This window comes from Arachis hypogaea, chromosome 19 (genome assembly GCF_003086295.3).
Source record: "Arachis hypogaea cultivar Tifrunner chromosome 19, arahy.Tifrunner.gnm2.J5K5, whole genome shotgun sequence".
NCBI lineage: Eukaryota > Viridiplantae > Streptophyta > Magnoliopsida > Fabales > Fabaceae > Arachis > Arachis hypogaea.
Genome location: NC_092054.1, coordinates 2,447,171 through 2,459,500, shown reverse-complemented (window position 1 = coordinate 2,459,500; position 12,330 = coordinate 2,447,171). Strand labels below are relative to the sequence as shown.

General features: G+C 32.9%; 2 protein-coding genes across 3 annotated transcripts; both read left to right on the top strand.

The window, feature by feature from the left end:
• The first annotated feature begins 551 nt into the window (after positions 1–551).
• Positions 552–3,231, top strand: LOC112779259 (uncharacterized). Of its 2 annotated transcripts, none has more exons than XM_029295998.2 (6): positions 552–722; positions 822–932; positions 1,669–1,928; positions 2,211–2,301; positions 2,756–2,822; positions 2,916–3,231. In XM_029295998.2, exons 2-6 carry the CDS (start codon positions 928–930, stop codon positions 2,967–2,969), a joined length of 477 nt encoding a protein of 158 aa, XP_029151831.1. In that variant the 5' UTR covers positions 552–722; positions 822–927; the 3' UTR covers positions 2,970–3,231. The 2 variants fall into 2 exon arrangements, with proteins under 2 accessions (XP_029151831.1, XP_072083785.1); XM_072227684.1 differs by having other exon boundaries at positions 581–722; positions 910–932.
• Positions 3,232–4,423: 1,192 nt separating this feature from the next.
• On the top strand, positions 4,424–6,387 carry LOC112777350 (26.5 kDa heat shock protein, mitochondrial). The gene is made up of 2 exons (XM_025821702.3): positions 4,424–4,768; positions 5,763–6,387. Exons 1-2 carry the CDS (start codon positions 4,507–4,509, stop codon positions 6,173–6,175), a joined length of 675 nt encoding a protein of 224 aa, XP_025677487.1. The 5' UTR covers positions 4,424–4,506; the 3' UTR covers positions 6,176–6,387.
• Positions 6,388–12,330: the final 5,943 nt, after the last annotated feature.

The window sequence follows — 12,330 nt, the reverse complement described above, 5'->3', positions numbered from 1 at the left end:
TATGTTAATAGACAGCAATTTTGTCTAATAAAATAAAAAAATTCGATAAATAATAAAATAAACTCAGTCAAACACAATTTTTTTTTGTTACCATCTAATTCGTTTCTCTTATACTGAATATTCAATAGTATAATTTACAAGTTAATTCGAATTTATTATATTTATGGTCAAAATTTAAACAAAAATATTTTTTTTTAAATTAATAATTAAAAATTATTAAATAATATTATAATTAAATTTATTAAATTATCTAACTATTTTTAAATATCAAGTTTATTGTAAAGATCCTAATAAGATTGTTTGAATTTACTGTCTTAATAGGAATAGCAACAAACAAAGCAGTTGAATCAAATCAAATCTAATTCTAAACAACAATTTCTTATTGCAACTCAATGCAAAAACCACAAAGCAAATGAAATCTTAATTCAAAATAGACACCCAAAAAAAAAAAAATCTTGATTCAAAATCTCATACCTTCTTCACCTTCATCATCCAATTCATTATTACAGTTTAACAACAAATAATTAACACATTGCTACATAATTTATTCCAATACTCTTTGCATTACGTTACTCTCTCTCTCTCTCTCTCTCTCTCTCTGAGGAGAAGGGGAAAAGGACGAAGAAAAAAAAAGGAGGAGAAGCATCCAAAAAAGCCATCCCTATTTTGTGTTTGCACATCAGAAGGAAAAGGCCAAAATAAAATAAAATTAAAATAAAAAGGTTTTTTTTTTCCCCCTATTTTTTTGTGCATTTGTCTTATTATATAATCACTCCTTTTTTTCTCTCTTATTTGAAAGTTCTGAAATTTTTTCCTTCCAGAATTGTTAGGATTGCTGTGGATTCTTTTATCTCTGCAAATTCATTGTGTTAGATCTGATTCTAAAGTTTCCTTTTTGGGGTGTTTCAGATACTGCATGCATATACTATGGGGTATGTTTTTTTTCTTTTTCTCAATCCAACCATAGTATCTGAAGAAAGTTGATTTCGTTCCCCTTCAGTTAGATTTATGCTAAATGCCTAAATGGGTATCTCTACTTTTCATTATATTGATTGATAATCATGTGGATTTATGATAATTTTTCCTTTTTGTGAATTTGATTCATGCATTGTATAGAAATTTGATGAATTGGAATCAAGGAGGATTATTGTCTCCAATGCCAGCATTTCTGTTTTGGAAATAGGGTAACTCAGATTAGTTATATGATGAAACCATTGTTAATAAGTGGAACTTTCATTTTCTTTCCTCATAAAATCTGAGACCAACCACAGAAACAATATCAAGTAGTTGAAAATGGGAAACTTTTTATGTTTGTTCTTGTGCTTTTCTGTATATATAGAAAAGTCGGCTCAATATAGTTGATTACAGTTTGACCTATGCAAATTGAAAGGCTGCTTTCAGAATTTGAACCTATGAATTTGATGTTCAAGTCACAAGACAGCAATCTTATTGCTATGCCGAGACTAGTCGTCCTGTGTTGTGTGTATTTATATGTTTTAGTATAAATTTGTTGATTGGTTATATGGATCTAAAAGTTTATAACTTAGAATGACTAGATTGCATTGTGTGCTAATCGATTTTCAGTTTTCGATTTACGATGGCTGCTTCGAGACAATGTTATGAGTATAATTATATGGTGCATAACTGAAATTAATTGAAACAGTGCAGTGCTTGTGTGGGATGCTATAGAAAGCCTGTAGTAGTTACTACAACGGATTTACCATCAAATGAATTGCAAAATCAAGGTACCGCAGAGTCGGTAAAGAGACCTACCTCTTCAGAGGATTTCTGGACCACCAGCACACATGACATAGACAATAGTATTGGTCAGTCGCAACGAAGCATGTCCTCGATTGGTACGACAAACCTACCTGTGGCTCTGCCTAGTGCTTCCAAGACCAGTAACCCCGAAGAATTTGTAAATCATGGTATTTCTTCAAAGCTTTTATTGTTCAAAACCAAAGACATTGTTTTCCAACAATGCTAAAGCTAACACATAATGAGTCTGTTAATGGATAGTAAATGACACAAAATATAAGATATTGTTTAGGAAATGTAGACTATGTTGCTATTTTGGCTAAATTGAATTATTCAAGAATCTTATTTGAAGTTTGAACAGTAATGCAGTATCCTTATTTGCAAAATACTCCAAATTTTGGTTATCATTATCTGTTTTACTCCATAGTGCATTAAAATACTTCTGGTTGCAGGTCTTATTCTCTGGAATCAGACTCGGCAACGTTGGGTAGGAGATAAAAGACCTGAGAACCGATCACAACAATCGCGCGAACCTAAATTGAGGTAAATTACCTTGTTGGGTCCATAGTCCATTTGCTTGTTTCTATAATTTCCTCTTAGGATCAATGTAATTCTACTCTTGGTATGTTATATTCCTTCCTCTGTCCTGATTTTTGTACCATATTGTCAATCTTATTGCACATTGAGGTTATATTATATCCATATTGTTATACATCTTTGTGTGATAATATTGGAATGAGTTTACTTTTCTACCTTTCTTCGACCCGTAGAGAAGAAAGAAAATCAATCTATTCTATGTTGAAACTCCTATGGCACACAGCAACACACCATGCTGGCATTGCGTATTGCAGAAGTTATTCAAATTGGTCTAATATGATGCCCATAAGTGACCAATGATGAACTTTATCTTCTGTCAATAATTGTGATTTCCTTCTTTGTTTCTTGATCTTATCAGAACTCATTGTCTGTGCCTTGCCAACATTTTTTGGCTTTGCAGTTGGAATGCCACATATGAGAGTTTATTAGGAACCAGCAAGCCGTTCCGGCAGCCCGTCTCTCTTGCGGTAAGCCCAAACTTCTAAACCATCAGGATCTTTCAAGTGAAAATTTGATTAGCTGATAACAATTTGTTACATTGGTTACACCAATTTTGACAGGAAATGGTAGATTTTCTTGTGGAGGTCTGGGAACAGGAAGGCCTATACGACTGACCGGTCGAAGATTGAGGTTGCGCCGCCTATTTGGTTAAGTCCCTGAAATAATGAGTTATATGCTTCAGTTGGAAGAGGAAGATTGGCAGTAAATGCAGTTTGTATATCAAAATTTTCAACATGCCAATTTGGAGGGAATTTTTCTCTATCAAATCCCTTAGAAAGTCGTATTATACTTTTTACTCTTGTTTAGTTGAATGATTCTGGCAGTGTCTTTGGTATCTAGAGGCAAGTTTTGAAAAAAAAATCAACCCTTTGTTGATGATAGCATGCAAACATTTGCTCCATCTTTTGTTAAAGGGAGCCGCTTCGACATCTTTAAATAAAGATGTTTTTTAATAATTAAAATTTAACATATATAATCGATTAAATCATGTTATTTTTGTCAAAATTAGGCCAGACAAATTAATTTGACCGAAAAATGGTGAATCCAATTTTGAATCGGTCGAAATTAATATTATTTTTTTTATAAAAAATGACTACAATACCCTTATTATAAAAAATGACTAAAATATTCTTATTATATATATTAATTTTGAGAATTCTAAATTCTAGCTCTTTTTTTCTCTGTTGTCGTAGAGTTAGGATTTAGAGTTTTCAAAATTTATATATATAATAAGAGTATTTTAGTCATGTTCTATAATAAGGATATTGTAGTAATTTTTTATAAAAAATAATATTAATTTAGACCGAATCAAAATTTGATTCACTATTTTTTGGTTAAATTAATTTATCTGACCTAATTTTGGCAAAAATAACACGATTTAATCGATTATATGTGTTAAATTTTAATTATTAAAAAACATCTTTAAAAAAATTATTTTTGACGTCTTTATTGGAGTGGCTCCTCTGTTAAATTAGATCTTAATCATCATGCAAGACAATGGGAATTGGTTCAATTTTTTTTTGGTGTAGAAAATGTGTCTATTTGGGCCTGGCCCAAAGATTTTTTTATTTTAATAAAGGGAAGGTAATCCTTGACCAAAATAAAAAAAGGGAAGGTAATTTGTCTTACCAAAAACAAGTGGAGGTAACTGATGTTTCTGGAAAATCCAATAAATAGATTTTAGTGAAAAAAAAAAGCGTCTAGTTCTTTCTCTGCATATCACGAAAGACATGGAATCTGGTGCATTTTCCATCTCGAACACTCTACTCTACTTGAATAGAAAATATAGTATTTCTAATAAATAAATTAGTCACATTAATAAATTATTTTTTAATGTTAAACTATTAATATAAAAATAAATAAATAATACATAAAAAACTAATATTAACATGAGTATAATAAACATATTATTTATTACTATTTACTAATAAATTTTTTTTCTGACAAACTATTACTAATAATTACTTAGATAAGACTAGTGTGAAAATTCTTCGAGACGGTTCTATATTGCTATTGTGTGGTAGAATCTCTTAGAGAGTTCTATAAGCATCCAAAGCCAACTATTTAAGTTCCTCAATATAACAACATAACACAAGAGAAGTTAGAGCAAAACAAAAACCATTTCTATTGAAGAATAGATAGTTAGCAAAGATGGCTTTGGCACGTTTGGCTATGAAGAAGGTTGAAGAAAGGGTGGCTAATTGTTCATCATCACGGAGGTTTGGGAATGAGTTATTAAGAAGGTTTGCAAGTTCATCAGCAAGTGAGAAATCTGAAGGGAGTGAGATAGCTGTGTCATCATCTGGTGGGAGAAGGTCCAGGCTGTTCCCTAGGAGGAGGAGCAGGAGATCATGGCCTTGGAGAAGGAATGAAACTAATGATTTAACTGATTTCACCACCCCTCAACTTTATGGTAATTCTCAACCACCCCTCTCTCTGCCTAACATTCAAATTTATTAGTTTTTGTTTTAATTCATTTTAATATATCTAACAAAATTCTACAAATTTTAGTATGTGTATGTTGAATGAAATAATTGAGAATAATGTATACTGCTTTTTTTTTTTAAATTTAGTTGTGCAATATTATGCATAACGCTCTTCTATTGGTAAGTAAAACAATCATAATTCTCTGTTTTTGTAAAATGGTTTACACATAACACACATTATTAAGAGATATTGATATCATAGTGAATATTGCCTTATATCAATAGTGATCAGATAGATTTATTCTCAGAAAAGGAGTTTAATTAATTTTAAAGTCAACTTTTTCTTTTAAAAAATAGTACTTTGACAGCAGACTCTATGTTTGTTTGGGTAGATTGGGCAAAAGATATGAAAATTCAAATGCTGAAAATTAACATGAAGTTAATAGTTAGAAGTTGTTAATAAATGTGTTTTAAATTTTTAGTTCTGTTTTAAATTTTTAAAACAAAAAAATGTGTAGATGACTTGAAACACAAGTAAACATAAATATATGGGTAGTATATTTTTTTTGTTCTTAAAGTTTGGCAAAAATTTTAAAAATATTCTTAAGTTTAATTTTGTTTTAATTTTATCACAAAAACTTTCGATTTGCATCAAATATATTTTCGACGGCTAAATTTTCAAAAAATTTAAGACTAATCTAACAATAATACATGAAAATTACGTTTGATTTGCTTGTGTTGAAGGTTGTTCTTATGAAATTGTTATTGAATTGATCTTAAATTTTTTGAAAAATTAGTTGTTAGGAGTATATTTGATGCAAATTAAAAATTTTTGGGACAAAATTAAAACAAAATAAAATTTTGGATATTTTTAAAATTTTTGTCAAATTTCAGGGATAAAAAGTATACTTTATGGATAAAAAATATACTTTACCCGTAAATACATACATACATGACTTATTATTGCTTGTTGGTTGCTAGAATTCTTCCCTTCAGGGCTTGGAAATGCATTGATGCAAGCAAGTGAGAACATCAACAGGCTATTTGACAACATGAACTTGACACCATGGTCCTTGACCGGCCGGGTTAAGGAGCGCGACGACCACTACAAGCTGCGATACGACATGCCCGGAGTTGTGAAGGAGGATGTGAAAATCACTATTGATGATGGTGTGCTAAAGATAAAGGGTGAACACAAGGAGGAAAAAGAAGAGGAGGATGATGATGAGTATTGGTCTTCAAGTAGCTATGGCTACTATGATACCAATTTGGTTTTGCCTGATGATGCTAAAGCTGATGAGATTAAGGCCGAGTTGAAGGATGGTGTCTTAACTATTACCATTCCTAGGACTCAGCAGCAAAAAAAGGATGTTAAGCAAATTAGTGTCCATTGAAGGAGACATGTTTTGTGTTGATATACTCTGATTTGTTGGTTGGAGTATGTTAACATGATGTTAGACAAATATTATAAATAAATGTCCTTTTTCTTTGTAATTTGATCATGGATTTGTGAAGGTGTGAGGTTTATAGCACTAATAACGTGTAGGATGTGGTTTTGGACTTTAAAGAGAACAAAGAAATAAAATTTATGACTTCGTTTTGTGAACATGATATGTATAGATTGAAATAGTTTTACAGTATGTGAAACTTGAATGTCTATGATAAAATGTATTGTTGCTAATTGTTTGCACCCACTCCTTAAATAGTAAAGGAAACATTTCAAGTAAAATTTGTTGGAATAAATTAATTTCAATAATTCAGATCATCCATATTGAATCACCAAAAAATATATCTATCATAATGTGGAAGTGTACCTGAATTCATAAACATGAATCATACGATTGGAAGAGTTTGGATATTGTGGTTCTTTCGATCTTCTTCAAGTGAGCATGTAATCCTTTGTTCTCTTCAGATAATGCATTACACGTTTAACAGTTATCCAATGATCCATGTCTGGATTGCTTAAGTATCTATCTAACACTCCCACTATAAATGATATATCAGGACGTGTGCAGACTTGAGCATACATTAAACTCCCTAGTTCTGGGAGTATTGATGTACTAGTTGTTTTAATTGTTGATTTTAATTAATATATATTATATATATTTTTTATAAGTTAGATTAACGGTTAAAACAACTGGTGCATTAGTATTTTTGGTGTACTTAAAATATTTTCAATAGTTTATTCATCATCAAGATGTTAGTGTGACATCATCTCTTTTTTTAATTCAATTTGTCTCTTGTTGTGAAATAAAGATATATATAATAGAGATGTATAAATAGAAGACTCTAGTATTAAAATAATTAGCCTAATAATAATTTATATATATATATAATAATATTATATGTTGTAATGTGTATATATATACAAAGATAAGAAAAAGTATTAAAAATAAAGAGAGAGAGATTTGCATTTGATACTATCTCAATATAATAAAGATGGTTAATATTGCTATTAATATTATATGTAAAGAGTAATAGAAAATAGAATTTAAAATACTTATAAAATAAAAGAAGAGAAAGAATTGTAATAGTAATATAAGGAGAAGGGTATTTGATTGCATAAAAGAGGATTGATTTATTTGTATGAAAAGGAAGGAAGAATAATATTTTTGTTCTGTTGTTATTGTTGTTTATTCCTTTTACCCGTACATCCTTTTATAGGCATACAAAACTAGCTTTTTCAAACCTCATTAAATCCATTCTCTCTTGAGAATGATTCCTTCAATATTGAGAAGGTGAGTCTACGTGGTCATCCATATCACAACACTCCCCCTTGGATGACCATTCAGGATTATTGCCTCGTTAAAATCTTACTAAAGAAAAATCCAGTGGGGAAAAAAAACTTTAGTGAAGGAAAAAGAGTACAATATCCTTTAGTGATGGGGACTGCCTCATTAAAAATCTTGTCAAGAAAAACCCAATGGGAAAAAACCTGACCAAGGGAAAAAGAGTACAGTCTCCCCTCTTGTCGACATCATTTAATATCTCGAAATCGACGCATCCCAATCTCATGTACCAATCTTTCAAAGGAGGATTTTGGGAGTGACTTTGTAAATAAATCTGCCAGATTGTCACTTGAACGGATCTGTTGGACATCAATTGTCCCTTGATTTTGAAGGTCATGAGTGAAGAAGAATTTGGGAGAAATATGCTTTGTTCTATCTCCTTTGATGTATCCACCCTTAAGTTGAGCAATGCATGCTGCATTATCTTCAAACAGGACAGTTGGAGCTATCTTATGATCAATCAGTCCACATGATGATAGAATATATTGAATCAGACTCCTCAGCCAAAAACACTCGCGACTAGCTTCATGAATCGCCAGTATTTCAGCATGATTAGAGGATGTTGCAGCAATCGTCTGTTTCGTGGACCTCCAAGATATAGCTGTACCACCATATGTGAACAGATATCCTGTTTGAGATCTCCCTTTATGTGGATCAGACAAGTATCCGGCATCTGCATAGCCAACTAGTAGTGACTTGGATCCATAGGGATAAAACAATCCCATATCAACCGTTCCATGAAGATATCGAAAAATTTGTTTGATTCCACTCCAATGTCTTCTGGTTGGAGAGGAACTATACCTTGCTAGTAAATTCACCGCGAATGATATGTCAGGTCGCGTATTATTAGCAAGATACATTAGCGCTCCAATGGCACTAAGATATGGTACTTCATGACCAAGGATATCTTCATTTTCTTCTTTAGGACGAAATTGATCCTTTTTCATATCCAAGGATCTTACGATCATTGGTGTACTTAATGGATGTGACTTATCCATATAAAATCTTTTCAAGATCTTTTCTGTGTATGTTGTTTGATGAATAAAGATCCCACTTTTTATATGCTCGATCTGCAGGCCGAGACAAAATTTAGTTCTTCCAAGATCTTTCATCTCAAACTCTTCCTTTAGAATTTTTATAATTGTTGGAATCTCTTCAGGAGTCCCAATGATATTTAAATCATCAACGTACACAGCAATTATAATGAATCCAGAAGCAGTTTTCTTTATGAAAACACACGGGCATATATCATCATTCTTGAAACCGTTTTTGGCCAGATACTCAGTAAGACGATTATACCACATTCGTCCAGATTGCTTTAGACCATATAAAGATCTTTGCAATTTGACTGAGTATAACCCTTGCGAATATTCATTGGATGGTTTAGATATCTTTAGTCCTTCGGGGACTTTCATATAGATATCCCGATCTAATGAGCCGTATAAATAGGCTGTTACCACATCCATTAAATGCATATGCAGTTTATGATATGCAGATAAACTGACCAAATAACGCAATGTTATCGCATCCACTACTGGGGAATACGTTTCTTCATAATCTATACCGGGCCTTTGTGAAAAACATTGTGCCACAAGTCGGGCTTTATAGCGCACAACTTCATTTTTCTCATTTCGTTTTCTCACAAATACCCATTTGTATCCAACAGGTTTTACATCTGCAGGTGTACGGACTACAGGTCCAAAGACTTCACGTTTTGCAAGTGAGTCTAATTCAGCCTTCATGGCTGCTTCCCATTTTGGCCAATCACTTCTTTGTCGACATTCTTCGACTGATCTTGGCTCAAGATCCTTACTTTCATGCATGATATCTAATGCCACATTATATGCAAATATTTCATTGACAATTGTCTTATTTCGGTCCCATTTCTCTCCTGTAAAGACATAATTTATCGAGATCTCGTCATTTTCACAATTTTCAGGTACCTGAACGTCTTCTGGCGTTATATCAGAATTTTGGACAACTGCGGGTGTCTCTACTATGTCTTTTTCAACAGGAATAGTATTTACCTCTTTTCTCTTTCGAGGATTTCTATCTTTAGAACCGACAGGCCTGCCACGCTTCTGGCGTGTATTTGCTTCAGTGGCTATTTTTCCTACTGGGACATCAATTCGAATTGGGACATTTTTCGCCCTGCCACGCTTCTGGCGTGAATTCGCTTCAGTAGCTACTTGTCCTACTGGGACATCAATTCGAATTGGGGCATTTTCCGCTGGTATATAAGATTTGGTTATCCTCTTTGTATCGGAAAATGCATCAGGCAATTCATTTGCTATTCTTTGCAAATGTATAATCTTTTGAACTTCTAGTTCACATTGCGCTGATCGAGGATCTAAATGCATCAACGATGATGCATTCCAATTAAGTTCCTTTTCAGGAAACTTATTCTCTCCCCCTAATGTTAGAAATTTTGATTCATCAAAATGACAATCTGCAAATTGGGCTTTAAACACATCACCAGTTTGTATCTCAAGATACCTCACTATAGAGGGAGAATCATATCCAACATATATCCCCAATTCTCTTTGGGGTCCCATTTTGGTGCGATTAGGTGGCGCAATGGGAACATATATCGCACACCCAAATATTCTTAAATGGGAAACATTTGGCTGCTGGCCAAAAGCTAATTGCATAGGAGAGAACTGATGGTAACTCGTTGGCCTCAAACGAATAAGTGCTGCAGCATGTAAAACTGCATGCCCCCAAACCGAGGTTGGGAGATTTGTTCTCATAAGCAAGGGTCTAGCAATTAATTGGAGGCGCTTAATAAGTGATTCTGCTAACCCATTTTGTGTGTGAACATAAGCTACTGGATGTTCAACACTTATTCCATTAGCCATACAATAAGCATCAAAAGCTTGGGAAGTAAATTCACCAGCATTATCAAGACGAATTGCTTTGATTGGATTTTCTGGAAATTGTGCTTTTAATCGAATAATTTGAGCCAGTAATCTCGCAAACGCCAGGTTGCGAGAAGATAATAAGCACACATGTGACCATCTCGAAGATGCGTCTATTAGGACCATAAAATATCTAAAAGATCCACATGGTGGATGAATAGGCCCACATATATCACCTTGAATCCTTTCTAGGAATTCAGGGGACTCAAATCCAATCTTTACTGGTGATGGCCTTAAAATTAACTTCCCTTGAGAACATGCAGCACAACAAAATTCACTAGATTTAAGAATCTTCTGGTTTTTTAGTGAATGTCCATGAGAGTTTTCAATAATTCTCCTCATCATGGTTGTTCCCGGATGACCCAATCGGTCGTGCCAAGTTATGAACTCATTTGAGCTAGTAAACTTCTGGTTTACAGTGGCATGTGATTCAATTGCACTAATCTTGGTATAATACAACCCAGATGAAAGTGAGGGTAATTTTTCTAATATAACTTTCTTATTTGAATCATGAGTTGTGATACATAAATACTCATGATTTCCCTCATTCATCGTCTCAACATGATATCCATTTCGGCGAATATCTTTGAAACTCAACAAGTTTCTCAGAGACTTGGTAGATAATAGTGCATTATTTATTATAAATTTTGTTCCTCCAGGAAACAAAATTATAGCTCTTCCGGAGCCTTCTATCACATTGCCTGAGCCAATAATAGTGTTAACATATTCCTCTTTTGGCACAAGATGGGTAAAATATATATCACTTTTGAGAATAGTGTGTGAACTTGCACTATCCGCAAGGCATACATCTTCATTACATATCCTTGCCATTCTTCAAAAACAAATAATAATAAAATGAGTAGTATGTATAGTTAAATTGAATACTTGATCAGAATTATTTTTCTAAGAAACACTGTACATAAAATAATGTCATATACTGAAATTTTATTTTAAAATTTGACACAATTAATAATTTCAAAATTTATAAATATTAATATTTCATTATTTATGTACATCACATTTGAAACTTAAATACATAGAAAATAAAACTTAACAATAAGTTCTTTACATTATTTATTTACATATATACTTCACAATCCCACAGATTAAACTATTCCATCATTGATCAAATGACCAATATTTCCTTCAGGATCCTCAAAGAAATCAGATACATCATAATGAGTGGTGGAGTTCTCAGCATCATTTGAAACAAAATTTGTTTCCTTTCCTTTGTCGTTCTTTTTCAAAGATGCCTGGTAAAGATCGACTAGGTGCCTTGAGGTACGACAGGTACGTGACCAATGGCCCTTTCCACCACAACGGAAACACTTCTCCTCGGTTGATTTATTCTGCCCGATATTCCTTTCTTTGTCCCACTTCTGGTGAGATCCTCTCTTTTGAACATAATTCTTTTTCCTTCCATAATTTTTCTTATTGTTAAAACCTTGCCATTTACCTCTTCTGGGGTAATTTGCCACATTTACTTCAGGAAATGGGGCAGCGCCAGCTGGGCGCGCTTCATGATTTTTCAATAACAACTCATTGTTGCGTTCAGCAACAAGAAGGCAAGAAATTAACTCAGAATATTTTTTAAATCCTTTCTCTCGATACTGCTGCTGCAGGAGCACATTCGAGGCATGGAAGGTTGAGAAAGTTTTCTCCAACATATCATGATCAGTTATTTTTTCCCCACACAATTTCATTCGTGAGGTGATCCGAAACATTGCAGAATTATATTCATTTATAGATTTAAAATCTTGTAAACGCAAATGTGTCCATTCATATCGGGCCTGAGGAAGTATCACCGTTTTCTGATGATTGTACCTTTCTTCAAGGTCTTTC